Here is a 27,753-nt window from a genome sequence, read left to right as displayed (position 1 = left end):
TAATATGTTTTGATGGTGTTGATTCCTAGGATTGAGTGTTTATAGTCGATCCTTTGGTCAGCATCTCGATTCGTTAGAAGTCTAGTTTATATGGATTTTTAACGTGTAGGAAATTACTACAATCCTCGACTTCTATATCAAGTCCCATTATGATCACTATGATAGTTATTTAAAGAATAAATCTTCATATATCTGTTTTCTTTTATCATCTTCTTTTCAGGTTTGTCATCACATAATACTTTAACCTCACTTAATTATTATTACAGTACTACAATTGGACTCTAATTACTGTTATCCTTGAAATAATGCATTTGTGTTGATATGTATAGTATGTGAATATTCCATATTGTTAGTGTGTTGGCTGAAAACGTTTAAAATGACAGTTACATTCCAAATCGCTTCTTTACATCATTGAGAACCAAATCAGGAACAGCTTTCCCTTCAATCAGATAGGGCCAAATAGAATTAAGAACGACCTGATACCGAGGTAACACCCAAGCACTCACTTCAGGTTTTAAATAATTAGAATTCCGCTTCCATTGATCCAAAAGAAGCTTCTTTGAAGTCACATTCTCTTTCTTCAAGGACTGTATAAGAGTCATTGCCTTGATTGGGATTTGTGGCTTATTGATCATGGCAGGTGTTGAGGAATAGAAGGTTCCAAGAATAGAAAACTCGGGTATTACTTTCCCTTCAAGCAAACAACGTGCAAACCATTTGAATATTGATGAGTCTTCATGGGGAAATTCCTTCATGTAGGCAGGAAGGTCCCATAGATGTGGTCCAAAGCGAGGAGACACATAACACATGATCTGATCCTTCTTTTCATCATAGAAAGGTTGTGGGGTCTCTAATGGAGCTGAGAATGAGCACATAGGTCCATTTCCAGCTAATCGAGCCAACCAGCCTTTGTTCACTTCTGTAACACCTCGTAAATAAACTCTATCCAAATGATTCCACTCATGAACACTAACCTTCCACCTTTCTGAACTAAATCTTGGAATACGATATAATCGGGATATTTATCCTATTCATTCAAATCAACATTCTTCTCTTACTAAATCACCAGTCTTCAACGGTGATACAAAACTCTCTCGATGAATATATGCAGGCATTCGATTGTTCAAAGTGGTTGTCATGTATGGAACACGTCCTAGTGGTATCTCTAAATCTCTCGCTTCAATTACTGTCATTTTCCTGGCAACATGATCAATCATGGCTGATGCAATAATCTGTCGAATCACAGCAGATTGTGATGGAGAAGGAGGTACAATTGGCTTGGATAAAAGAGGAGCTAACTCTGATTTCTGATTCAAAATGATGCGAATGATCTGTCTTCGTAATTCAGCCATCTCACGAACCGTCTAGATTATACAATCCTTCCTCTTCCTACTTTCTCCCGAAGAAAATACTGTTGGCAGAAGTATGAAGGAGCATCTGCATGTAAATAAGCTCCTAATAATCGGAGAAGTGATAAGGCATCTGAAGAAGCATCTCTCCACATATTCAAACTCGCTCTGCATCGCTTCAATTCCTCATCTTCCTTTGGTTCTTGGTTCTTCTCTTCTTCCTCACTTGAAATATCCTTCTCTTGACCTGTCTCCTCTTCACCTAAACGCCGATTCAGCAGTTCCTCAGGACGAATGATGGGTGATCGTCCAGTGAGTGCACTAATGATGCCAATAACCAGAGGCAACACTTCAAGTCTGTCCTGAGCCAACACAACCATCTTGGCATAACGCACTCCAACAGGATATTTCATCATTTCTTCTCCCAATGCACTGATCTCATTACGATCATTCAGAGCTCCTAAAGCCTTCAACATGGACAAAGCAGCAAGAATTGAGCCTTTTTCCGGAGGTGAAGGGAATGGGAAACTCTCAATATTGGCAATGTTCATATGCTTCATTAGAAGCACCGTATCCTCTAGAGGAGTTCGACAGATCTCAGGAACATCAAACTCTGGGAACTGTTGTTGGAAGACTGCAGCTGAGTACAGACGATAGCAATGACCAGGTGCCACTCGGCCAGCACGACCCTGACGTTGCATAGCAGATGCTTTGCTGATCCATTGAACCTATTCATCATTTCCTCACTTAATATTCACCTTATACTCACAAATCCCTGTTTCCTTCTCCCACACCTTCTCTTTGGCACGACCACTATCCACCACGTATTTTATGCCAGGAATAGTGATACTTGTCTCAGCCACATTGGTAGCCACAACCACCAGACGAGTACCTTCAGGAACAGGCTCCCATACACGAAGTTGTTTCTTCTCTTCTAATAGTGAATACAGAGGAAGAATATGCATAGGAGATGTATTGGCATCTGCACTTCCATAAAACCCGTCTATTTCGGGAACTTCGTCCATTTCATCTTCCTCATCACTGTCTGAGAATCCAGTCAATCCATCTACTTCTACATCCTCTTCTCCCTGAGCATTCTTTGGAGGGACGAATACCGATGGTCCTTGAGGAGTTGTTTCATTCGTAGAAAGGACTTTGCCAGCTTCCTCTCGCTCTTCTTCTTCCAACTCCTTCTTCCTCTTGGCTACAGCAGCTGGTGAGAAGCTGATTGTGAGTCTCTTTCTCTTTTACCTACACACGTTGTAGACGTCCACATAGTTCTTCAATTTCCTGTTGTCCTGTTAGAAACACTAGTACTCCTCCTTCAGGCAACCGCTTGTGAATCTGGACCACTTTCTTGTATGCAGCTCCAACATAGTCCACCAACTCTGTCTTCTTTGCAAAATGAACACCAACAGGATACTGTCGAGCTTCCACATGGATGACAGGCGGAGGAGTTGGAAACAACACAGGGTTTTGGAAGTCTGTCACACGGAGTGTAGCAGACATGATAATTAGTTTCAAAGGAACGATATTTGGGTTCGTTGTAGCCATGGATGCACGTAATGGAATGACACGGGAAAGGAGTCCCAAAAGGAGATCTGTATTGAGATTGCGTTCATGGGCCTCATCAAGAATGATGGCAGAATACTTTCGAAGAAGAAGATCTGATTGAATCTACGGATAAACATCCGTTTGTGTTTATACTTCTTTCAACAATATTCCATCTGTCATAAACTTGATCTTACAATCTTTCCCGACAGTATGACTGTCATATCGAATTTGATAACCTACTTCACCTGAAGTGCTACATGTTGTATTCAATTCCTCTGCTACACGACGAGCCATAGATACAGCAGCTACACGACGAGGTTGGGTTACACCCACTAAGCCTGGATGTTTACTTCCCTCATGACCATAACCAGCTTCGTAAAGGAATTGAGGTATCTTGTGTTTACTCATTCATTCTATCTTACTTGGGTTGTCTTTCCACTTCCTGTCTCTCCACATACAATCACTACGTCATGATATCCAATCGATTCCATGATTTCTTGTTCCATTCCACATACAGGAAGACTGCTTCTTGCCTTTTCAATCTCTGGCTTCCGAGTGACTTTCACAAAATAGGCTTTTCCTCGCAGTGCCTCAGGGACTTCTGTTGCTAGATCTTCATTGAGACGACGGACATCTTCCAAATCATCATCATTAAGACGGATAGTCAGACCTGTTGGAGCTGCTGCTTCAATAGAAGCCACTTGTTCAACATATGTAGGACCCTGAGGTTCACTCTCCTCGCTTTCCATTATTTGAGTATCGATTTCCATCATGTTCTGAGATTCATTTGGAATCATTGGTGCAGGTTCAGGTACAGGTTCAGGTTCTGAAGTCGACATTGTTTCTTCTTGTATTTCAGGAATAGGATTTGGAACAACTTCCTTTTCCACAAACAGAGCCGACTTTTCGTCTTCATTCAATTTCAAACCCAGTTTCTCCTTGTAGAATGCATGTTTCACTTTGTCTCTCTTTGTTTGCTTCTTTCCAAGTGTTCCACTCGATTTGAATACAGTAAGCTTGTCTTTGCTTAACTGTTTCTTCTCAATCTCTGCCATTACCGTATCATGTTGTATTTTCCGTTGCTTCTTCTTCTAATAATGATTAACAAATACAATAAAAGGATACTTCAAGTGCTTCACGCTTCGCAGCACGTTTTCCCTTCCGTTGTTCTTTCAACATCTTTTTTTCTTCTCGAAGTTTTTGTCTCCTCTTCTCTTCTTTGGAAATCTTCTTAGAGTCAAGAACTACATCAGCACCCTCGCCCAATTCCTTTTTTAGTTCTTCTGATAACTCTACTGGGTTCCCATGTTTCTTAGCCCGTCGTGCTTCTTTCGAATCCATGGCTCTATCAGAAGATATGGAATCTAAGGGATTATTTGGAATGGTATAATATCAGCTGTTTTTGTCACTTGTTATTCATACAGGAACTACCTGTTACTAGAATGGAAATGAATGATCATTCTATCCTGTTGGACGTAGATCCGAATGTTCTCCAGTATCTTCGGAACAATGCCACTTCTGATGTTCCAACCTCCTTGCGAACAACGAATGTGGCAACATCTTTAGGAATCATGAACCAGTTAGGTATTTATTTCTGTTTGACTTTGAGGGTAGTTACTGTAAGTGTAAAGTGTGAAGATATCTTTGAAGAGATATCAAGCAGATTCTTTGATTTGAATAAGAGGATTACGAAAGCCCAGAAGAGTATAAGTGACTTTGAAACTCAAGTGGAATCCAAATCAAGGTTTCTGCTTTACAGTGACATTGAAAATATCTACAGTGAGCCAGCAGGTATTGCTTTATGGTGATTGTGTTTGATTAGAGGAATGGAAAGAGAAGCCATATGAATCATTCAATTTCTTTTCTCTTCCGCAATCTGGTAAGAAGAAAAAACATCCAGTTCCTGATCTCCGATGTATTTCCAAGTTGATTGAGGATGAAGTACATTCTAGTGACCAATTTGAGAGTGTAGACAGTTTCTCTTGAAAGTGAGTATACATCGTATATGAAGAATTCATCGACAGTACTTCATCCCCGTGAGGAGGCCAAGAAGACGATTACAACTCCACGCCAATCTTCTTCTATCTTTTCTTCTATCGCTCAAAGGTTTATGCATCAAGAGGGTGCTCCTCGCTTGTCAGCTTCCTTTTCTCAGAGTCAGCCTGAACGAAGTGATCTCATCTTATCTTCTTCCTTATCCAAGAAGGCATCTTCTCTACCACCACCATCAACTGCTCCACAGCCGTTACCTTCTCAACAGTCGCTGCCTCCACCTCCTCAGTCTTTACCTCCTACTCCACCTCAACAACAGTCTTTGCTTCCACCTCAGTCTTCACCTACTCCACCTCCTCAGTCTCTTCCTCAACAGCCATCACCTGCACAGCCAATATGTTGTCCACCTTCTGAATCCTTTTCTCGTCAAGTTTCTCCGGCCTATTCTCCTCCTGTTGATATCCTGCAAATACCTCCCAAGTTGCAGCGATCGGTACCGCCACCTCCTCCTCCTGTGGCCTTTACGGTTCAATCTAATACTTCTGTAAGTACAGATGTATCTTCCAGAGATATTCCTTCTTCCTCTGCTCCTTCACAAGATCCTCCTCGTCGTCCGTTACCATTTTTGACCGATCTTGCAGCAGCAGCAGCAGCTCGTCAAAAGCACATTGAAGAGAAAGCATCTTCACAGGTTGAACATACAGAACACATACACAACCCTCTCTCTCAACACGACTCCACATGTGAACCCGACCTATCTCCTCCGAAAAGAGCTATGCCTGCAAGTTTGCTTCAAGAGATTGCTAATGCTGGTACTTCCCGTCTGGATCGTGCTGCTAGAGCAGCAAGCTCCAGTGTTCAGTCGCCCAAGGGATCCCTTGTGAATCGAGCTGGAACCATCCGCAAAGCAGGAACTCTTGGAGGAGGCCAGCGCAGTGAACGCTATGGAACTGAAGTCCTGAATACTATGCGAGGAGAAACACGAGGACATCTCTTTGTTCCCGAAGAAGGCGAAAAGATGACGGAGAAACCTCCACCAAGATCTGGGAATCCTCTTTTGGACGAAATTCGTGGCTTTGACTTCTCTAAGTTACGTAAAGTGGATCGTTCTTCTCGACCAGTTGAGGAACCACCAAAACATGATAGAAGTGACACTCCTGGACTGGCTGATTTACTGCGTAGTCGACTTGAGGTGATGCAAACTGATAGTGAAAGTGATTCCAGCGACTCTCGGTTTGAGTTTTCGGATTCGTCTATTTGTTTTATACAATGATTCAAGCAATTCTAGAATAGTTATGAGACAACTATTCAATTTTAATCCTTATATAGAAAGTTGAAAGAATTCAATATAGTGCAGGACTGACCCTAGCTGGTGCTGGGTGCGGACTTCAAATCCGTAGGGGAATAAACGCCCAGCAGTTCGATTCTGCCTGACCTGCGCCATTTTTCTTTTCTAAACAAACATATCATTATTACAATCAACTATTCGAGGATGCATTGAGACAATTATTGACTCATTCCTGATCATCACGAATAATAGGAAGAAGTCTATAAATGGATTTTGGTATATAGATCTACCCTTGAATTGGTTTCCAGGCATACAATCCTCCTTCCACATAGTAGGCATTTACACCTCGACTTGCATACATCGCTGCTACCTCTTGACTTCGTTTATTCTCATTCGAATAGAAGAATACACGGATCTTGGGGAGATTATCAGGATCCCTCTCTTCGAAGGCTTTCTATGGATAATCCGTTTCTTTAATGAGAGACAAGTGATAAACTACTTGTAATATGGCCAGCTTGGTATTCCTGTTCAGTACGAGCATCGACCAAAAGTAGATATTCGTTGCTACGTGTACAAATAAAATACAGCTCCTGAGCAGAGATGGGCTTTACGACAGGTTCTTCAACAATACTCTGACCATTTGACTTTTGTTCATTTCTAATCTTTCTATGGTGTTACGCAATCCTTTAACACACACTCGTCAATTGGTTTCACTGCATTCACAGGTCTGACAAATAGAAGATAAACAGCAACAACACCGATCGCTCCAAAGAGTAAACGTCTTGATAGTTCTTTTCGATATATTTGAGTTCCTTGCATAGATAAAAGTGATTGTCGTGTCTTCAACAAATCTTGATACTATGAACTATTTGTAACTGTACGGACAATCAGAGCAGATCCATTTAACTTCATTTCATCCAACGTTCGCTCAGGCTACAATTCAACTTCCGTAAACACAAATACATTTGTCATAATAGAAACTGGAGGATTTCCAGTCAGAATATCAATCTCAGATCCCTCTAGTCCAGGTTGCGTCTGCTGAATGTAGGCAGCTAATTCCCGAAGAGTCGCTGTCTTCACTACACAAAGCGTAGCAGTAGAAGATGGCAACCGAATACGCATACGACAGGCAGCCATACCAGCTACATATGATCATTTCCCGACAAACTTACGAGTAGTACTTATATCCCGGAATACAGCAGGTGTTGGATTCATAGGAACAGGAATCTCAGCGAGTTGCGGTCTGGGAACTGGCTGTGTCTGTTGTTGCATAATCGGAGTAAGCGGTACAATGCGTGCAGGAGTGAGTGGTGCTTTGTGACGTGAAGTTTGCATCTCAATGGAAGGCTGAGCTACATGAGGAATTATGGTAGTAGGATTCTTTTCTAACTCAGCAGTGACTAGTTTTCATAGAATCAACTCATAACAACTTCGTTCGATAAACATGGACGGATCCCGGAAGTATCGCTCCGGAATTTGATGCTCCATTCCTCCTGATAATGGATTTATGATTCCAATAAACGGGAGCGTGGTGATTCCATAACAGTTTCGAATACGGTTGCCCTCACATAATTCACTTGGATCATCTGGAGTAAAATGCTACAAGTGACATATCAATCAAGATGAAACTTGAACAACAATGAAATTCGCCTTCATAATCTCAATCACCATCGGATCGTGGAAGATATCACGATTAATACGTACATTATCAAAGGTCGTTTTGTTCTACCAGTCAGGATATACTTTAAGAAGTACGAAAAGACACATCAACACCCATTTCACTGGATCTGAATATAGTGCCTGTTCTCTTGCCTTCTCCAGAAGGTACGGTCCTTTAATAGATTCAGGTAAATCAAAGCGTTTTGCAAGTTCTTGAATGATACTTATATAAAAACACCTACCACTATCTTCAGAAGATGCAAACACATTGGCAGCATACGAACCAACATTTGCATTCTCAGGACGATAGATTTCTGTGATTAAACTTCAATATCAAGGTTTACCCTGACTATTATAGATTCTTCGAAGGTCTCCACTCTCCTCCACATCAGCATCTGAGAGTTCTTCAACATCGTGGGATAGATCCTGGATGTTATTGATATTATCATTACCAGGTGTGTTATTGTCAAGGTAGAGAGAAACAGCTGTATCTAGATTTCCTCCTGACATGTCCAAATACATAACGGCTTGCTCTGGATCACATCCTACAATTTCACAAAATTGTAGTACGAATTCTTCACTTCCATCCATCCTTCTCTTTGGATTGACCGGGTTTTGACGTTGTTGTATTCTTATGGAAAGAACGATTCCTAGAATATTCGTCGTTTAGATAATGATGGAAAGCCTTCTGATCGATCACTGTATCTTTTTACATGTGAAGTATCAACATTCTGATTTGAATAAAAGGTGTGGTTCTTAGCATATTCATCTTGCGTTCACAATTCAATAATTGAATATTGGATCCTGATCAGCATTTTGTACTTCATGTTCCCATGAAGAATAGAATCCTAATTGATGCTAACACAGTTCTAATGACTCAATATTGCTCCTTTCATGATACCCTATGGGTCTTAACAAAAGGTATCTGAATCATCATGTTAAATGATTTGTATAGTATGAGTTGATAATTATGGACTCTACATAGTATATTCACATTTCCTTATTTTTACGAGATATATATTCCTGGACACTGCTTCTTTCGATTTGCGATTGGACTGAGCTATTATGTATCCGTGGTTATTATTTCTCTCTACAGCTACTTTTGTAACAGTTGGGTTTTTCGTCTATGTCCCTGCAGTTGTGGAAAGAAGGAACAGTGATTGCAGAGTAGTCCCTTCTGTCGTTTCTTGTTGAGATTATCATGTTTAGGGATTTGACAGTGGGTATATTAAGTTTGGACTTTGGGGAACAAAGTGTTCAACAATCCAGTGGAAAGAGCGAACAATTCTCTCGATGTGTATGATCGAATTCGTTTTAGTTGATTTTCTAGTGAGCGAGAGAAGCGAATCATGCTTGTCAACTCTAGATTTTGATCTTGATTCGTACTATCTTCCTATGAGTACAGGTCCAAGAATTGTCGAATCTTCGGATGCCACATGGATAGCTGGATCAGATACCTTTGTATCTTATATGAATACATACTATCTTCCTTTTCAGAAACACAGTATTCACAATGCTACAGATCAAATAATATATCAAAAGAAAGGATCTATTGGAATAGCGACTCAACTGTTTGGTGTTTGTGACATTCTCTTGTTAGGGATTGTCAATAATCGTTCAATTCAAAGTTGGTCAATTCTTTTGATTTCACTTGTAGTCAATGCTCCAGGAATTCCTAATCATTTTTTCCGTTTTCCACTCTTCAATCTAACATTCCCTGCAACCCTTCCAGTTCACTCTGGTATCAATAGTTTGATTTGATTATGAATAGAATTATATCGTTACAGTCGAACAGTGGATGTGAATAATCAGTCCGTAACTCTAGTGGACTATACAAATCGGGCTTCTATTCCTGGTGTAACTAGCAATTCATTATTTAATTCATTCTATGCAGGTCCAGTCATTTTCAATTCATCATCTTCAATGCTACGCTCTATTACTACCCACCGTTCTTTCTCCGATTTTACTAAACGTCTAAATGAACCCAGAAATTCTTCACTTCTCTTAACTACCAGATCCTGGTATCCGATATGTTTACGTTCCGTATTTCAACCATCAGACTTCCTGATGTCTTTTCTCAACCCATTTCTTACACTATTTAAGGATCATTTTATGATTGGAATGCATATTCGAATGGCTGGATCTCTCTCGGTATGGAAAGATGATGCGAGTGAAGTGACTGAGAAGCGGATTCAAGAGCGACTTCGACTTCTTAACTACTTTCTTCAGGAACATCCGGATGCTTATATTTTTCTTAGTACGGATTCTAGGCAGGTCGAGAGAAATATGACTCGTCTGTATCCTAATATTGTGAAAACTGTTGGGGATTTACCACGAATGCATACAGGTCGGTTGACAACTGAAGCTGGATTAATGCGTGTCTATTTGGAAATGTTCCTCTTATCAAAGTGTGATGTTCTTTTCCTTACTCCTGGAAGTGCCCTCTCTAGAGCTTCAAGGTTAATGAACGTGAAATCTCCCAATGTGACTTTCTTTTAGTTTCTTATTGTTTGTTCATACTGCTGTTCTTTTAGATCAAGGATAGTCTTCTGATCCATAGTGTTTCTTTTCTTTTGTCTTTTAGAATGAATGATAGATCTTCAGGGAGGCAGTTTGTTGTTTCCATGGGTAGTGGCGCTGTCTTCATCTTCCTAATTGAAGTTCTCATCCAGACCTTGTTTCCAATATCTTTTCGTAATTATATCATAGAAAGAATATAATGATTAGAAGTTCCTATTATTCAATTCCGAAAACACATTATCCAAGCAGAAAAGGACTCTAATCCTTCATCAAGGGTCGTTCGTTTTTCTAGTACAATGAATAAGTGAATATAATCATAGAGACTTCATTGAAGTGGATCGACACTCCCAGATCCAATAACGATAGTAGTTTACCTAGGAATCGATACATTGACTTGTTTACTTCAATTCCCGGGAGTAATTGTCATCCAAGCAGTATCGATTACAGTAACGATTCTTGGTAACAATGTAAGAAGGAACCTAGCACTAGGTCTCTCGAATTTGAACGTAGGCAGCAGTGTCTTTTTCTTCATTACAACGAGTATGTTAATTAGCTATTGTTCACTTGTAGTTCGATTCCTAGAGGTATCCGAGGAGAATATAAGGAGAATGAGTTGGTGCAAGTTTATTATCTAACAATAAGTACGCCCTTTTCTTCAATCCACATCTATGACAACAAAGGCATTCATTGGGCCCATCTTTCAAATGTATGTCTGCAGCGTGGTACCCGTAATCTGATCGTATTTCTAGACAGTCATCAGCATAATCCATTCTCGGAGAGACTCAAAGGATATCAGCATCGTTGGAAATTTAAGAGTGTCACAGGCCCTTTCCCTTCCAGTGATTTTGATCATGTTCTGTATGAGGGTGATGGTTCGTGGATGATCATTCCTGGGTGGAGTCAACATACTTCTCATTTTGCTGAGAATGCTATGATTGTGAATCACCGAGCTAGTAATCCTTCTGCCTTACCTCCAGTAGGATTTGGAAACAATCTCAACACTAGATGCGAAATGTCTTTCTCCCACAATTCATTCGAAAAGAGGAAATTAAGTGGACAAAAGGATTCATCGATATTCTCAAAGCAACACATCCATTAACAGGACCAAATGCGATTCATTTTCATGTGTCTGAAGATATCATTCATATGATGAAGAAAGCTCATTTTCTGTGTTGGAATCACTTGGTAGTCTTTGGATTGTCTTATTATTCAGACTATTAGTGGGCATGTGGATCATGACGGTCGAGGTGGATACTTTCCATATCCCTACGAGGGAGATGTACTACGATCTGCTACCTATAAGCACTATGCTATCCACGTGGATCGCCTGTATCAGAGGGAATCAACTCAGCTTAATGTATTATATCTGCCACGAGATACGAAGAGCAACGGAAGGCAGGTCCTCAATACAGACGAGGTCATCCATCTTTTCGACTCGATGAAGGTAGGACTAAGCAGACCTGTTGATATAGAATCGATTTCGTTTTAACCAGGTTCTTATTCACAAGATTCCCATGGAGGAACAGGTTCGAACTACTGTGGAAACTGATATCCTGATCTCTGTTCACGGTGCGGCTGCTGCGACGATTGTTTTCCTCCTTCCGCGATCTACCTACATTGAATTAAGACCCCCCAATTTTCGGGACAATTGGTACAATCTTGTGTGTAATCAAGGGCGATTACAGCATGTGGCTATGAACAATTTCTCTGTTCCACTTCCCGCTTCGTGTCCAAGCATTCGAGCAACTCTGGATCCTGTGAAATATCAAATGTGTTGGAGAACAGTTCATTTTGCCAATTTCTATGTATGTATTGAGTGTTTGCGTAGTGTGTTAATTGAGCAATATTCTGTTGTGAATCTTTTAAAGTATGGGTTATTCATTTACCATGTTTCTTCTACATCCTTTTATTTGAAATAGAGATGTGAACTAGATGCTCTGTGTTCGCTCCACTTCTGAATCGCCCATCTCCTTCGTAATTAGTGAGATCCACAAAGACCCAAATCGGGGATCTTTTTGGAATTACAAACATTCAATTAAAGACACCTTTATATTTCCACAGTGAGGAAACCTGTGAGCTGAAATGCAGACAGGAGATCCTAGTGATGATGTTTCTGGTGGTTTTGGATATCGACAATCGTATCCCCGTTGCCGTTTATTGGTCTTTTGATGTATAGAGTATATGAACAGAAATAGTGCAGTGATGGACCAAAAGAGTATTCGTCAATGCAAGGCAGATCAAGCGAGAATTCTGGAACAGTTCAATACTCCCTATTATTCAATTCTTGTAAGTGTAAATATACGAGTTATTAACATTGCAGGAGTTTGGAGCGGAGAATATGTTGTCTTATGAACAAGTGGGTCGCATGTTCTTGGAGATTGTTTCTGGGTCTTTTATTATTAGCAAATGGAAAGCTGTTGTATTTTTCTCTATTCCTAACGTGTAGTTAGTACAGTCACTTCAGGAGAATCGGAGTAACCGAGCTGAATATGATGGTTCTGGTGATGTCTTTGAATTCTTGTTAATATGTAGATACTGTCACTGTAACTAAAGTTGACATCATTCAAAAACAGTTAGAAGCATTAGTGGTTTGTCGTCCCTGGTTATGTCTTACAGTTTAGGAACAAATGGAGCGTGTGAAAGAAGAGAGTAGGAGGAAATCGGAAGAGTTGGAAATGCTTCGTAATTCCGTGCAGCAAGGTCTTTCATATCCTCCTCCAGAACCTATCTATTCTCAGAATCCTATTCGCAGAGAGGAAATTACTCATCGTGGTTTACATGATTTCGAATCTACGAATCCGATCCCTGTAGACGACTATGTCATGGACTTTTCAAAGCCAGCAGGGTACCAGCCACCGACTCAAGAAAGGTCGAGGGAAGTGCGTCGTAGATCGATCGAGCCCACTTCGCATCCTATGCCACAGTCATTATTGGAAGTGATGGAGACTCAGCCGGCGGTATCTACGAGAGAAACTCAGAAAGCACCATCTGTAAGAGAGATTCAGCCTATACCATCACCAGTGGAGGCTGAGCCAGCGGTATCTCTGAAAGAGGCTCAGAAAACACCAGCTGTGATAGAAACACAACCAGCAGCCCCAACCTTGCCTGCTGCACCTCCTCGCCGTCGTAGAAGTACAAATCAATCACGCGATGGAATCCAGCGATCGTTAGGGACACCTCTCTCCACTTCGGCAAATGAACCTGTGGCTGAAGTGCGAAGTATTCCTATTGGTGTACGGATGAGTGGATCAACTAAACTGTAGGAGGATGTTGATCCTGCTATTCGACAACAGAAATCCCTACTTATGGAGGAACTGCGACAGAGTGCAAATCGACGGATCTTGGCGACCGAGTAGTAGAACTGGAAGAAGGTAAGGTGTAGAGAGAGAAAGAAGGAAAAGCAAGAGGAACCTGTTCAATCTCTTGAAAGAATTGTGAAAGGAGGAGAAGGAGAGTCGAGCATTACTAAGACACAACGACAATTAAAGATGTCCCTAAATGATGAAATTCGTTTGAAGATGCAGGAGCGCTTGAGAATCATGAGAGAGAGTGACTCGGAGGAAGATACTGGTGTAAACGAGATGGATTTGACTGTTTGTTGCGAAGTCCCGCGGTGAAAGGAACACATTTCGATATGTTCATAAATAATGGAAAAAGGCATTACCAAAGCTCAATATTGGTCGCTCGTCTTCTGTGCATATGCATGCATGGTTGGACAAGGATTTATCGATAATGTGCGATCGGTGACATATCCAATGATGAAAGAGTCTCTAAATTTGTCCTACAGCCAGTTTGGATCCCTACAGTCCATGGCTCAATTTTCCTATCTTTTATGGTCTCTTTCTGTCGCCATGACACTTCAACGTTTTGGATTTAAGGCTGTTATCCTATCTGCATTTTTAATATCTACTGTTGGTTGTCTCCTCACCTCCACAGCTACCAATTACTGGACATTGTTTTTGTATCAGTTTTTGGCATGTGCAGGTATGGGAGGATTGGATGATGCTCCTCATTCAATGTCTTCGATCCTATTCACCAACAATACAGGCATTCTTATGCTTCTCCTTCACAGTTGTTATGGTTTAGGAGCCATTATTGGACCTCTCTTTGCTGGAGGTATAAACAGGTGGTTGCCACAGTACAGTTTCCGTGGAATCAGCCTGGGAATGACCGTTCCTCTTCTTCTGTTGGCACTACCTATTCTCTTCATTCGATTTGCCATTAATAAACCAAAGACAGAAGAACAAGAGAAGAATCATGAGGGTTTGACAGTGGGTACAGCGCTCATCTCTCCAATGGTATGGCTCCAGGCAATGATTTTAGCCCTCATGACCACAGGAGAGCGTGCAACCTCAGCTTGGGGAGGCATGTATCTTCGTGATGTGTTACATTTGGACCCGACGAAAGAAGGAGCATGGTTCAATTCTTGTTTCTACGTTGCATTCACTCTAGCTCGTCTCTTTGGAGGATTCCTGGTGGATTGGTTAGGTGCATTTTCAATGGAGTATATTGTCATGTCGTGTGCCATAATCATTTTTGTGGTGGGGCTTTCGATTGGTAAGGCTGGGGTATATGTTCTCCCGTTTGCTGGCGCTATGGTTGCTTTCTTCTGGCCCACCTTCATTGTGACATGTATGCGATATTGGAAAGAAGATGCGGCTGTTCCGATTAGTTGTATTCTTCCTATGCAAGCATCCTTGGGAATTCCAATTCAATACGTTCTTGGTGTGCTAAATGATAAGTTTGGACCCAAAGTGGCGTATTGGTCGACAGTTCCAATGATCGCTACTGCACTTATTCTTCTTATTATATATCATCTAATCGTACTCAAAAAGGAGAAGAGAGAGAAAGAAGCTCTATTATCGAACACCGAGACTCAAGAAGTCACAGTGAATCTTCCACAGTAATTTGGTTATGTTGCTGCATCAACGTTGTCTTGTTTGTTATTAAGAGTATATGATTCATTATTTGTTACCCTTTGTGTCAATGGACTCAAGTAATAATGTTAATCCATCATTGTAATACTACTCTATATTATTCACTGGTAGTTCTTCTGATCTCACACAAGGGTATCCAATATCTAAAAAAAGGATACAGGTATTTGCTCTTGGTCTATTTCAGTTCAGATTTCATATTCGGAGAATCAGAAAGAGTCTCTAAGGCGGCAAATTCTCTCTGAAAGGGGATTCTACTTTTATATAGATAACCATCTGAGGGACTTAGAAGAATACGAGACTTTGTTGAATTCAGTCAAGGAGACAAGAGAAGATGTTCAAGTTTGATTGATTTCGAGTGGTAATGAATAGAATGAACTATTGAAAGTGATGTATCAATTATTTCGGTGTATCTTTATGAATGCCACTCATGCCGATCTAGAAGTTAGACGGCAGTTCTTTAAAACCCATTATAAAATCTTTGCTTCTAAGGAAAATATACGTGATCTAGAGCTACTTGAAGTATTTGCCTTTAGAGTGCGTGTGATCAGTGTTAATCACATGTAGTCACCTCATTTATGTCCAGCAGAGTATCCCGAGACCGCTAAGAGCCCGACTATCTGGTTATCCAAAGAAGCCTTTACGTTTCTCCATAAACAAGTTAGAGAAAAAGAAATGCAAGGAATGCAGGATTATTTGTGTAGAGTACTCTCTCATTAATAGTATGATCTGTAGCTTCTAACTGTTGTTCTGTTACCAGAAGAACCTAGTTTGTATAAACTTGAACTGTTATCGTAGAAGAAAAAGCTCCAGATTCGATACTCCCAGATCCAATTTGGTTTTTCTCTCCTTCCAGTTGGTTACCGATAGTAAGAATCATTCTATACTCTAAGAACTAGGAAGGAGTGGATCATCTTCATGACAATCCTTCTATTGCCCTTCTCCGATTAGACCAGTTCCTTCAATGTGACTCATCCCAATATCCACCCTCAGCCAAAGAGAAGCACATTTCGTGTTGTGCTGTAGGACGTGGAGGTTCAACAGTTCCATTGTATCCTTGCATTGATATCCAGATCGTTGTGGCAACTGAAGATACCAAGATCCATGTTGTTCAATTTACGAATTCCACTCAGTCATCGTTTCAACATGTATTTCTGTTTTTTGCTTCTTCTGTAGTATACCCTCTATGGACATCGACTAGCAGTCACAGCTATGGATATCTCAAAGAATACGGAGTATCTTCTTTCCTGCAGCATTGATGGAGATGTTCGATTATGGTCTCTGAAACAGTATTCCTGTCTGATATGAAACACTATATGGTGATGATTTCTAGTCTGTCTATTCATTTACTCAAGTTCCTTTATGGTGTATTCGGTTTAGTCACTCTAATTCACAATTTGTATGTGGAGGACTAGACACACACGTGTATTTAGGTGATACTTCTCAAATGGTTCCTTCGCATATCGGTTATTATCATAAATGCGATATCATAGCGTGTATATTCACTTCGAATGACCAGTACACTATAACATGTGACGAAGAAGGATTCATTCGATTGATCAATACTGGAACAGGGTTTGAAATATTCTTAAATATTACTTATAGAGCTTGTGAACGCCTTCTAATTACACGAGCACGTGTAACTCGATTGATAACTGTGAGAAAGGATACACTATTAGTGTATGGGACAGAAGATGGCTATATCGGTGTATATCAAGTTCAAATTGGAAAGATCCTCTCATTTACAAAGCAGTTTAATTCTGTTTGATTTGTTGGTCTGAATGACTTGTATAGGCAATCACAGGTCTGGAGGCATTCCATGATGATTGTGTTGTAACTTCTTCTCTAGATGGTACAGTCTGCATCTACAAAGTGACGGAGAGTAACACTCTTGTGGAATCAGGACTATTCAAAAGTGCTCGACCCGTTCATACACTCCTGGACTGTAGTCATAATAGGTATTTTGCTATAGAACTAGACTACTTATGTTTGTTCATCCACAATCATCTAGTTTTATTTGTGAATCTTGTTCAAACGATATTTAAATGAGTCAGAAAGCAGATTCTCAAACGAAACTGCCTTCTTTGGGTGATTATTGGAGTTGTTGTTCATTTCTAGCTTCGTTTGTTCACACAGACGTAATCGAAAAGAGTATGACTCTTCGGAGTATTCAGGAACTTCCACAGACAGAACTGTTGAAAGTTGGTCAATTATTGTTCCAATCTCCTTTAGATTGACGTCACGAGTTCAACCGATCTGATTGATGAATTAATTCCAGGAAACAAGTGGTTTTGGCTCCTTTTTGTTGGTAATGGTAAAAACAGACGCCTAATCTTGAAAGCAAAATCCGAACAAATAGAAAAGAGGTGAGTTTAAATGGTTTTTGTGATTGTTAGTCCTCAATTCTATTTCGATTGTAAGACTGAATTGTCCTATCTCCATCGATTCAGAACGCTGACAGTTTTAGTATTTTCTGCAAAAGAGGAGGATGAAAACAATTCTTTTGTATGTCCTTGTTCGTGCTTTAACAGTAGTCCTTCTTGAAGGATAATCCAGTGGCTGGAGTTGGATCGGGTTCCATCATCTATACAGATCATGGTTACTCGGCTTCGGCCACATTAGTCAAACCCTCGACAGAATCAGTAGTACTTATTTGTATGTTTCATGTAGATGGAAGCAAATAATCTCGTTGAATTTGAATTCCAATTGGGTGATACAGATGAAGACAATGATCCGGATCCACAATCAATTCTTATCCCATATATGAAGAGTATTGAAGATGAGACAGCCGAGAAATTACGTGGTGCTAGTTTATTGAAGGATACACTAGAAGCATTGATGGCCTCTATCAAAGTGAGAATGGAATATAATAATGAAATCCAGATCTCAGATGAGAAGCATGATGATAATCCTGATAGTATTCCAGCTCTTATTCCTCCACCTTATGAGATCCCAAGTGTTCCTTCTTCTACAGTCTCTACTCTTATGAACACTTCTTCTACTGAGTCTGTATCCTCTGAACTTATTTCTGTCCCTTCTCGAGCAACCGATTCACAAACCACTTTAGAAGCTGACAACAAGGCAAAAGGTGATGACGATGAAGAGGTATTGAGAATGATTAAGGATCTGGATGAAAGTACACGCTCCTTATTAGAAGCAATTCAGAACTCTGTTCAATATGATATGACAGAAACAAATTCAACTCAAGAATCACATCCAGAATCGTCAACAGAAGGAACCTCTAATTCGGAATCAATCATTCAGACAAACACAAATGATGAGTATGCTCGTCAGTTCTATGAGAACATTTATCTGTTTCAAGCACGAAATGCATTTCAAGAAGGAAAACACTCCAAGTGTATTGAAACATGTCGATTTGTTCGGTCTCTCAATCCTAACAACACAACAGCCAAAGATCTGGCTATTCGTTCATATCTTGAAATTGGTTGTGTGGCTGAAGCATACGCTGAATTGAGTTCAGGAGTTGATTCCATTGAGGAGTTGTATTTGCTGGGGAATGTGTATATGAAAATGGGGAAGCTGACATTGTATGCTACATCGATTTTGTGAAGATTAGAGCAAAATCTGTATGGGAATATCTTATTCAGTTTCAACAGCAATCCGCTCAGGTTAAACTGAATGAAGTAATAATTATGAAACTTGTCTTAATTAGTGTAACCATATTCAACAGCTGTATGATGAAGCTCTGTTGTATATGGATGCTGAATACTATGTGAAAGCCTCGAAGTTGTTATCATCAGTCTTTGAAACATGTTCAAACAATCGAAATGTGGTATTAGCAATATTAGAATGTGATCTTCAATCAACCGATAAACGTTTGTTGACAGAAGGAATGAAGTTAATTCGAATCCTTCTAAAAAATGCTGCTCAATTCTTAGTTGATAGTACACATGAAGAGAGAATCTCATTGCTAGCAACAATGAATCTTAACTTTGCTTTATCAAACTCAATGGATCTGAGTTTGCAAGAGAAAACATTCAATCATAATACCCTTTTATTAGTGACCTACCAATTATTTGATTCTTCTGAGACTTGTTTTTATTGTTCACTGAATCATCCTGACAATGACTTTGTAAGTATTCATTCGAAATTATCATCTTCAGACAATGCTCTTCTTACGCTTTCTAATTCAGAATAATGAGACAAGCTCGTATATCAATCTATCACGAGCTATTGCCTTGTGCCCACAAATACCACCTCAGTTTCATTCATTTGATAATTACATCCAAGCCATTATTGTACGATTGAATACAAAGAATAATATGAAGGGATTGAAAGAAGAAGGAGAGAAGTATTATATTCGAAAACGTCAACATGAAGCCATTCATGCTTTCTCACAAGCACTTCAGTTGATTCAAATCACAGAATCAATCTATCCAGAGCTCCATTTGTCACATCTCAAGTCTCTATTGTTGTATTTCTGTGCAGATATGAATTATTATGCCAATAACTACAAGAAAACCATATGTAGAGAATGGACTGATATAATGACGTAGACTTGTGTTCAAAAGGACTTCAGAGGAATAATGTTACAGCAATTCTGTACTTACGTCGTGCTAGAACCTATCAACGAATGAATCTTCTTATTCCTGTAGATTAGTGTGAGGTATATGAAGGTTCAGGCACTTATAGACTTCAACAGTTATCTGAATAACTTCCACGAAGATAATAGGATCAAGACAGAAATGGGCGCTTGTTCATCAAATTTGTAATCCCTTCTTTCTTATTCAATTCAAGGAATTTAGCAAAGAAAGAGTATTTGAATTTCCGTTCTCAGTTATTAACCTATTATCGTCGACCAATGGTCTTTCAGTATGTTCATTGTGTGTATTGGTTATATTACTTTTATGAATCATAGTGAATTAGAATTCTCTCGAATTATTGCCACTCATATTCATTCATATCCGTTTTATCCATTCTTCTTTTGTAGAAGTCTTTGAGAATTGAATTAGAAATAGTCGAACAAGCTTCTCTTGCTTTTAGACGATTTGATCTGATCTCATTTATAAGCAATATGAATCGATTTGCCATCATGATGAATCTTGATCCTGAAGATAATCCTCTTGCTATAGTAACAGAAGAAGAAGAAGAAATGAAGGCTCCTTTGACAGAACGAGAGAAACAGATTGAAGCAATAAAGAAACAAGAACATGAAGAACGTACTGAAGAGAATGAAGAATAACCCATAGCTAATTATTCGGCTACTACTCTCTCTGAAGAAGAAATTCGACGTTTTTATGCATATGACTGTCATGATCCAACCTTGTTAAGTACACTCCAGACTATAGATCGATTAACTGACAAAGGATTAGGTAAAGAGAAACCTGATACAGTATGTACAAGTGTCTCTCTTCTATCAATGCAACAATACTATTATTATTGGTCTCTATGTCTTCTAATGTGTGGAGATTATTCTCAGTTATCCTGTTCATTCTATTTCATTTATAGGTCATTAAAGTTTGCTCGAAAGAGTGATCGGGTTTATCAAACCATCTTACAGAAGTATCCAAGTGATATTCCACCTACTTATTTACCACCATTCATAATCGGGACTATTTCTGACCTTGTGTTATATGTCAAAAAAACTCTCGATTTAGTAAATGATCTTCAAGATAAACAACGATTCGATTATATAGAGAAAGCATTATCAGAAGTATTTGCAAAGGCTCCTTATCATTATGTTTTACATACAGTGGTTCCTCGTAGTCATCATGATCATACTTCACAATAGGACATTTACAAAGAAAGGAGAGTTATCACTATGTATCTCCTCAACAATGTGTTATTCAAGTGATGCAGAATGGTCAAACAGTAGGAGAATATGCCTTCCCTTCGTTATGTACTGAAACTGTTTCTCCCCTGTTATTATCACGTCCTCTTCTCTTACGTCTTTGTTCCTGTTACCTCGTATCTGGTCATTATCAGAATGGAATTGCTTTAATAGAACAAGTGTTTTTCAATCTTCGATCTTCAGTTGATACAAGTGTTGATGATCCTGAGAAGGTCTTTGCAATGCATGGTCATCTTGCTACAATGGATCTAAAAACTGTGTATACGGATCGATTCCCAGACTCAGAACTATTATTCTATTACATTCAGTTCCTTTTATTAACAGAGGATATGGATCGTGCAGTGTATGTTCTATCAATCTTACCTCATGGCATTCAATCGGAACCTGACTTCCTTCTTATTGCAGCTTATCTGATTTGCTCAGTTGTAAGCAATTAGTATTTGGAGTTAGTAGACAGAGTTCTCGCTCAAGAGGAAGAGAAATGAGTAGCATGAAGGATTTCGGTGAGCGTGTGAAACGAATTCAGTTGAATCGTATTTGGTTTTAATAGTCTTTTGATATGAAGATGTTGAGAATTGTGACATCATTCTGGAGATGTCATTGGAACGTGATTCTGTGCGTCTCGAGATGGATAGTAATATCTAGACGAATTTGGACATGAAAAAGGAGGATGAAATCGTTGTGAAAGAAGCAACAGATTTGATGCATGCTCATCAGTATGAGGTTGCTGGAAGAATGTTGCGGAAAGTAATGAATCTGTATAGTTATTCACCAGAATTGGCAGAAATGGTAGCATATTGTGATGTTAACAGTAACAATTATCACATGGCTATAGGAGAGCTTCGACAAATCATTTACAATGATCCATTACGACTAAAGGCCTATACAATGCTTTCTCGTGTCTATTTGGATATTGGGAATGTAGAATTGTTGTGTTATGGGTATGTTGTTAATGTTGTAGAGCACATCAGTACTACAATTATTATCAGTATTTGTGCACCCATTATCAATCCAATGAACAGATCATGATAGAACCATGTTTTATCGTATTTTTGGTAGTTTCATTCATAATTAGATTCCAAAGGTTGAGAAAGACTATAAATCAGTTTCTATTATTCTGGAATCAGAGTCTCCTGAAAACGCAATTCCAATTCTCAATTCATTTATTGCAATGTGTCCACATTGTCGAGAAGCTTATGTTCAACTGCTTTATTGTTACTATTCTACAAGCGATTGGTCATCAATGGAGCGATTGTTAAAGAAGCTTCTCAGAAATACTGCACGAATTGTTCAGAATCGTAATGATGAGAGTTGAGAATCAGTAATAGTGATTGAAGAGAGTTTGCATCCTAACGTAAAGAGATACATTGAAGAATACAAAGTAATGTTAGAACCAACTCACTGCCTTCTGGATGAGCATGCGAGAGTGATTACCGATGATTCTGAAATCGTGTTCATTCATATCTCTCATGATCTGTAGTTTCTTTATTATATCCGTTATTTGCTACTTCGGAATTACATGGACGTTGCCAAACACCTGCTCTCAGACTATCGTCACATCAATGATATTCTATATCCTGCGAAACCACTCTCGTTTCTTGAATCCTATCACTATGGAGAAGATAATGCAGTAAATCTCACCGAAGATGGATTGCCCCAGAAATGGAGTGATGTTTGTGACTATATTGGTGGCCAACACATTCTGAATAATTCTTATCGGATTTATCCATTGTTTGTAATAGTCCGTGCTGCAATGGCTTGTGTAAGTGGAACCACGGTATTTCTGGAATGTCATAATAAGTGTCTAGAAACAATTAAAATTGAATCCAAGAGATCCAGAGAAAGACAAGACAAATACAGACATGTACACCAAAACACTATTGTTTGTGAATACTGGCTTCTTCTATAATGAAGTGTTGAATATTAGCCGACTTCGAGCATATATTCTATCAGAACGAGCAAGAAAGAGATTGTCTGTAGGTGATTATCAGAATGCTGCTGTTGACAGTAATGAGGCTCTAAATTATGATTCAACATTAATTGAATGTTATTTATTGAAAGCACGTGCTGAAAACTATAGAAAGGATTATTACAAAGTATGATGTGAATGCTAATTGAGATGAATAGGCAATCACCTATTATAAGTTGTACTTATTACAAGGAAAACAATGTAAAGAGTTTGATGAAGCAAATAAAGAATATGAAGAATTGAAGAAGTTAATTGATATAGAAGACTAAGTAATATTTTGTTTGAAAGTAAACAAATGAATCATAACTCTCTTTCATAATCAATAGAATCAATGATGCTGACCAAAATGTATCTCTTTTACCTCGTCCAATTCCTGTTTCTCCATGATATGATTCCCATACAGTTCCAGTTTCTGTCATCTGTAGATAACCATATCACTCCAATCTTACTTGGTCCAGAATTGTCTTGATCAATCCCTCTCTTATCTCTCCATAAACAGTTCGTATCATGGTCTACATTATTACTAAACAATCCTATTCTCACATAACTGAAAAAAGATGATGAGTATCGTTTGTCAAGCAAATGATTGTGAATCTCACGAAGAATTAGGTAGTTAAAATGAACAAATATATCTCCTCGATAAGTCGAACCTCTCTCACGACTATCTGACTGATCGTATAATGGATCTGAACGAGAAAGAGAACGAATACCATGAGGTCCAAGAAGCTATTCTTCATATTCATCATTCTCATCTTACTTCATTCGTATTCAATAAATGATATAAATAGTCATCAATTTTGACATTCCCAATTCCAATGAGATTAAGAGCAAACGGTAATATGGTTCCATAGCCAATGTGACAAGTCAGTTCATCATCTCCCATGTCCCCAAAACATCGCTTCTCTTCATCCCACAGCCACCGTTTCATTTTCTGCTCTGTTGTAGCCAGACGGCGCATCAGACGTCCTTGCATCTCTTTGTCAACATCAAGGAAGTCAAGGAGCAGGAGGAGCATTCGGGACTCAAAGACATTCCAGACAGTAACATCCAAATCCAATTCATCTGAATGACTATGTGATGGACGTGGAGCATCTCCAAAATAGTGAGGATTATTGTCATTGTCACGATGATAGAGATAGCGTGTAGAAGCTTCGGTTCGTTGCATCGATTGCTGAGCAAGTTGTAACATGGGTGTGAGAAGTTCATAAGCAAGAGCATGAATTGGCAGAAGAGTCTGATCGTCCGAAGGAATGGTGAGATGGCTTCGTTGTCTCCTCATAAGAGTATCCAGTACAATGAAGAAGATATGAGGACAAGTATCAGCAAGAGGATAAGTTGACTCACGTATGAAGAGACGTGTGATGAGAGAAGAGAACAGACGTGAACACAATGATTGATTCCATTCACAGAGTAAACGCAAGACCCACCCCTCTTCATCACCACAACTGTTCTGACTTGTAATGCAATGTTTAGAATCACAACCACTAAGAACAGACCATTCTTCAGCATGTTGATCAGGTACTATGACTTATTCTTACCAAGTTATAATACGAGGTGTGATGATGAACGAAGCTAGTGTATTGGAGAGAAGCCATCGTGCTTGACGGCCTGTTCGATAGTTGATTCCACGAGATCGTAATTCAAGAAGTGAATCAACCTGATTCTGAAACAATCGACCTAGTTGTTAATCAGTATACACTATGGCACTCAGTCGCTCAATGGATTGGGTTAATTCGATTCCACTGAGTACATGAATCCTCATTTGTTGAGGTAACGAAAGTAGTTCGGAATCATCTTGATCATCTTCAAGTAGAAGATATTCCAGTCGAAATGGAACCTACTTCACATCTTGTCTCATATGGAAGTACCTGGACAACACGAGCTGTAATCAACGTATTGCCATGCATAGAGGTTGAAGGTGGAAAAGAAGGAATAAACGGCCATGATTCACGTTCACGAGTAACACTTGGGAGAGACTGACCGTGATGACTGATTGTTAGATGGGATCATTCAGATACATGCGACGATAACTCTCTGAAAGAGTATCACGAAGTGATAGTTGTTCACTGAGATCTGATTCAAGAACTTCTTGAACGTGATGGGGAATGGATTCTTCCTCTGCAGAGAAGCAACTACAAGACAGATGATCTAAAAAGAAGGGATTTGGGGGAAGAGAAGGAGATAAAACAGAAAATGGAAAACCATGTGAATACACTTCCGTTGGTGATTGATTGTCTGGTGCATCCTGGATGATGAGGCGGTATGGTACAGGTTTCATTGAATGATTTGTTGCGTTAAAGACAATCGAGAAAGCATTCTAGAGTGAAATGACATAGACAATAGTACAAGATCAGAACCTTTGCTAAGAGGAGATGTAACAGAAAATGATGAATTCTTATAGGGATTATGCAAGTAATGGAGAAGGGTGATGTTAGAAGGGGAATTTGAATCCTCTAGCGGTGATCCCTCCACTCGAAACACGATGTCGTTATCTTGTCGAACGAATGTAAAAACCAGATTGACACCATTCGTCTCATCTTTGATGCGATAACTCCCATAATTATCCAGATTGTATTCTTCCCATCCATACTTCTCAATTCCATTTCTCTGGTCCTTTGAAAACCGCAAAGCAGACACATTACTTCCTTCAAACCACATAAAACCAGTCTAGATGGAATGAACAAAGAGAGACACATACATTCAATAGAGTATCGCCGAACGAAGTGAGACTCATAAAGTGAAGTGGATTAGTTGCAACAGGAAGTAGAGGATCAGTGGATAAAGCGATTGGTACTAAAAGAATAAGAATCCATACATATGATATTCTCATCGAAAGTGAATATGGATAGTAACGATCACATACCAGAGACGGATATAATGTTTATGATTGCTTTGATTTCCCTCCAACAGGAGAGATGAGGACATGACTTGAATGACGATGGAATCGAAACCAATCTCGTTTGTACAACAGAATATGGAGTTATTTGGGTTCCAGAACGAGAATGAAGCTCTATTTACTTCGTTTGTGGAATTGCTGGATAATTGCGTTGATGCTGTGATTTCCAATACTTCTATTGATCGGGAAGAAAAGGAGATCAACATCTGTTTGACTCCTTCGAAATCTGGTGGAACATATTGCTTTTCTACAGTTGATAATGGTATTCGTTGTAATTGATTATGAAGAATAGGAATTGGAATGACAGGAGACTCCATTCCTTCTCTTTGTGGAGGCATGTTTTCGACGTCGAAAGGAGATTCTCAGAGCCAGACTATTGGGAAATACGGAGTTGGTCTAAAAGCTATTCTTCTCTTCTATCATGCAACACTTACAGTCTCCAGTTCCACTCGTAATGAGGATTGTGTAACTTCCTATCGATTGTGTTTAGACCCGATTGGTGATCGTTGCAGCCCCTTAACTGTTCTAAAGAGGAAGTCAGTGCTCAAACCGGAACAATTGAAGTCCTCTCTGAGTGGAACGCAAATTACAATTGACAGTATCAAAGGCGACGATTCCATTCTCTATCATCAAGTGGAAGAGTATTTTCATCGGTTGATTGCTCTGTTCCCTCCTTTTCATCTTCACATTCAAATCACATCTCATTCGTCTCTTGAATATGTACGAACTATTTTAGTTCTTTACTCTAGCATCCACCTCATTTGTGTTCAAACCGATTGTTTTCATTCCATGAAATCGGATTTGCATCATCAAGGGAATTCTCATCCACATTCCATGAAGAATCTTTCGATATCGATTGCTTCACACTCCTTCTTCCCACATCCTCTCCAATAGCTACAGAAGTGCGTCATCAAGATGATCATGCATCGATACTCCTTCTACGATATGTGAATTAGTATAATTCATCGCTCCAATTAATTTAAAGCAAGCCATTGCTAGCAGATAGTGGTGGATGTGGAATCACAAAAGGATTTCTTCAGTACAGTCATTGGGCCAGATATGGCTACTCGTTACGATGGCATGATGATTCGATAAGGAAAGGAGTTACTGTGATTGATGGTCGAGGTATGAACTCGAAAGATGTAAGTGAACGTGATCTTCTTGTGTTTGTATTTCATGTACAAACGAGAGATCGAGTGAGATTCTCTTCTCTAAAGAAAAGTGCTCTGGTAGAAAGCGATCGATTGAAGAAAGGAATTAAGCATGTTCAAAAAATTGACTTGGGTAAGGTGTAGTGTGTTACTGAGGTCATGAATGACGTTCAACGACAATTTCCTACACAGTTTATCTCCAAACGTCAGTCCAAACAAGTAGTTGTGATGTGACTCTGTAACTTAGTTGTATATCTTTCGAGATGTGATTCCTTCTGTTGCGAATAGTGTGACGAATCTATTGTCATTGTATATTTTACTGAGCTGCTTTGATGTAGGATGGATCCAGAGAAACGACAACAGTGCCTCTCCGTTCTTAGCCTCTCTTCTGACAGTCTTTCATCAGTAGAAAACCATCTTATCGATTCGGTAACCATTGAGTTCTTCTCTTAGACTAGATGAATAGCATTCTTGCGAAACCGATTGAAGATGCAAAACGAAGGAAACGAGACAATGAAACGACATAGACTTGTTTGTTGAACAAACACACCAACTGATGTCCTTGGATTCTGAAAGGCAACTTAGTTCTCTTCTTCAGCCTCACTAGCACGCTTCAGACGACGTCCATA

The 27,753-nt window shown here is 39.4% G+C and overlaps 13 protein-coding genes across 13 annotated transcripts; 10 read left to right on the top strand and 3 right to left on the bottom strand.

Annotated features, from left to right (window-relative positions):
- Nucleotides 1–383: 383 nt before the first annotated feature.
- Nucleotides 384–4,244, bottom strand: JH06_0953 (hypothetical protein; the record flags this gene model as incomplete). Its single annotated transcript, XM_014673356.1, is given in 9 exon segments — nucleotides 384–942; nucleotides 975–1,027; nucleotides 1,059–1,364; nucleotides 1,394–2,077; nucleotides 2,108–2,593; nucleotides 2,607–3,026; nucleotides 3,057–3,296; nucleotides 3,326–3,994; nucleotides 4,029–4,244. The coding sequence occupies 9 exon segments, from the start codon at nucleotides 4,242–4,244 to the stop codon at nucleotides 384–386; spliced, it is 3,633 nt and encodes a 1,210-aa protein (XP_014528842.1).
- A 2,165-nt stretch (nucleotides 4,245–6,409) lies between these two features.
- On the bottom strand, nucleotides 6,410–7,002 carry JH06_0952 (hypothetical protein; the record flags this gene model as incomplete). The annotated part of the gene is made up of 4 exons (XM_014673355.1): nucleotides 6,410–6,443; nucleotides 6,474–6,637; nucleotides 6,669–6,840; nucleotides 6,881–7,002. The coding sequence occupies 4 exons, from the start codon at nucleotides 7,000–7,002 to the stop codon at nucleotides 6,410–6,412; spliced, it is 492 nt and encodes a 163-aa protein (XP_014528841.1).
- A 1,905-nt stretch (nucleotides 7,003–8,907) lies between these two features.
- On the top strand, nucleotides 8,908–10,341 carry JH06_0951 (hypothetical protein; the record flags this gene model as incomplete). The annotated part of the gene is made up of 5 exons (XM_014673354.1): nucleotides 8,908–9,009; nucleotides 9,052–9,139; nucleotides 9,173–9,469; nucleotides 9,500–9,583; nucleotides 9,614–10,341. The coding sequence occupies 5 exons, from the start codon at nucleotides 8,908–8,910 to the stop codon at nucleotides 10,339–10,341; spliced, it is 1,299 nt and encodes a 432-aa protein (XP_014528840.1).
- Nucleotides 10,342–10,904: 563 nt separating this feature from the next.
- On the top strand, nucleotides 10,905–12,340 carry JH06_0950 (glycosyltransferase; the record flags this gene model as incomplete). Its single annotated transcript, XM_014673353.1, has 7 exons — nucleotides 10,905–10,984; nucleotides 11,005–11,090; nucleotides 11,112–11,338; nucleotides 11,368–11,547; nucleotides 11,576–11,806; nucleotides 11,835–12,229; nucleotides 12,295–12,340. The coding sequence occupies 7 exons, from the start codon at nucleotides 10,905–10,907 to the stop codon at nucleotides 12,338–12,340; spliced, it is 1,245 nt and encodes a 414-aa protein (XP_014528839.1).
- A 1,873-nt stretch (nucleotides 12,341–14,213) lies between these two features.
- Nucleotides 14,214–15,269, top strand: JH06_0949 (MFS transporter; the record flags this gene model as incomplete). The annotated part of the gene is made up of 2 exons (XM_014673352.1): nucleotides 14,214–14,277; nucleotides 14,347–15,269. The coding sequence occupies 2 exons, from the start codon at nucleotides 14,214–14,216 to the stop codon at nucleotides 15,267–15,269; spliced, it is 987 nt and encodes a 328-aa protein (XP_014528838.1).
- Nucleotides 15,270–15,713: 444 nt separating this feature from the next.
- On the top strand, nucleotides 15,714–16,604 carry JH06_0948 (transcription initiation factor TFIId subunit; the record flags this gene model as incomplete). Its single annotated transcript, XM_014673351.1, is given in 6 exon segments — nucleotides 15,714–15,848; nucleotides 15,864–15,956; nucleotides 16,032–16,065; nucleotides 16,095–16,165; nucleotides 16,196–16,444; nucleotides 16,473–16,604. 6 exon segments carry the CDS (start codon nucleotides 15,714–15,716, stop codon nucleotides 16,602–16,604), a joined length of 714 nt encoding a protein of 237 aa, XP_014528837.1.
- Nucleotides 16,605–16,743: 139 nt separating this feature from the next.
- JH06_0947 (wd40 repeat-containing protein) lies at nucleotides 16,744–17,341 on the top strand (the record flags this gene model as incomplete). The annotated part of the gene is made up of 4 exons (XM_014673350.1): nucleotides 16,744–16,871; nucleotides 16,902–17,058; nucleotides 17,091–17,254; nucleotides 17,275–17,341. The coding sequence occupies 4 exons, from the start codon at nucleotides 16,744–16,746 to the stop codon at nucleotides 17,339–17,341; spliced, it is 516 nt and encodes a 171-aa protein (XP_014528836.1).
- On the top strand, nucleotides 17,342–18,866 carry JH06_0946 (hypothetical protein; the record flags this gene model as incomplete). Its single annotated transcript, XM_014673349.1, has 6 exons — nucleotides 17,342–17,384; nucleotides 17,415–17,497; nucleotides 17,529–17,662; nucleotides 17,693–17,801; nucleotides 17,831–17,938; nucleotides 17,967–18,866. 6 exons carry the CDS (start codon nucleotides 17,342–17,344, stop codon nucleotides 18,864–18,866), a joined length of 1,377 nt encoding a protein of 458 aa, XP_014528835.1.
- A 2,244-nt stretch (nucleotides 18,867–21,110) lies between these two features.
- On the top strand, nucleotides 21,111–22,137 carry JH06_0945 (hypothetical protein; the record flags this gene model as incomplete). The annotated part of the gene is made up of 4 exons (XM_014673348.1): nucleotides 21,111–21,533; nucleotides 21,566–21,641; nucleotides 21,674–21,723; nucleotides 21,754–22,137. The coding sequence occupies 4 exons, from the start codon at nucleotides 21,111–21,113 to the stop codon at nucleotides 22,135–22,137; spliced, it is 933 nt and encodes a 310-aa protein (XP_014528834.1).
- A 214-nt stretch (nucleotides 22,138–22,351) lies between these two features.
- On the top strand, nucleotides 22,352–23,346 carry JH06_0944 (hypothetical protein; the record flags this gene model as incomplete). Its single annotated transcript, XM_014673347.1, has 5 exons — nucleotides 22,352–22,406; nucleotides 22,437–22,558; nucleotides 22,589–22,885; nucleotides 22,917–23,204; nucleotides 23,236–23,346. The coding sequence occupies 5 exons, from the start codon at nucleotides 22,352–22,354 to the stop codon at nucleotides 23,344–23,346; spliced, it is 873 nt and encodes a 290-aa protein (XP_014528833.1).
- Nucleotides 23,347–23,511: 165 nt separating this feature from the next.
- JH06_0943 (glucosidase I) lies at nucleotides 23,512–25,811 on the bottom strand (the record flags this gene model as incomplete). The annotated part of the gene is made up of 9 exons (XM_014673346.1): nucleotides 23,512–23,589; nucleotides 23,621–23,803; nucleotides 23,835–24,598; nucleotides 24,629–24,754; nucleotides 24,785–24,914; nucleotides 24,946–25,066; nucleotides 25,096–25,394; nucleotides 25,424–25,744; nucleotides 25,776–25,811. 9 exons carry the CDS (start codon nucleotides 25,809–25,811, stop codon nucleotides 23,512–23,514), a joined length of 2,058 nt encoding a protein of 685 aa, XP_014528832.1.
- Nucleotides 25,812–26,015: 204 nt separating this feature from the next.
- Nucleotides 26,016–26,867, top strand: JH06_0942 (DNA topoisomerase VI subunit b; the record flags this gene model as incomplete). The annotated part of the gene is made up of 2 exons (XM_014673345.1): nucleotides 26,016–26,235; nucleotides 26,266–26,867. The coding sequence occupies 2 exons, from the start codon at nucleotides 26,016–26,018 to the stop codon at nucleotides 26,865–26,867; spliced, it is 822 nt and encodes a 273-aa protein (XP_014528831.1).
- Nucleotides 26,868–26,894: 27 nt separating this feature from the next.
- Nucleotides 26,895–27,533, top strand: JH06_0941 (hypothetical protein; the record flags this gene model as incomplete). Its single annotated transcript, XM_014673344.1, has 4 exons — nucleotides 26,895–26,920; nucleotides 26,959–27,238; nucleotides 27,281–27,343; nucleotides 27,372–27,533. The coding sequence occupies 4 exons, from the start codon at nucleotides 26,895–26,897 to the stop codon at nucleotides 27,531–27,533; spliced, it is 531 nt and encodes a 176-aa protein (XP_014528830.1).
- Nucleotides 27,534–27,753: the final 220 nt, after the last annotated feature.

The sequence above is a fragment of the Blastocystis sp. subtype 4 genome, assembly GCF_000743755.1.
Source record: "Blastocystis sp. subtype 4 strain WR1 chromosome Unknown seqid_0045, whole genome shotgun sequence".
NCBI lineage: Eukaryota > Bigyra > Opalinata > Blastocystidae > Blastocystis > Blastocystis sp. subtype 4.
The sequence above is the reverse complement of the archived record's forward strand: the minus strand, read 5'-3'. Positions and strand labels throughout refer to the sequence as shown.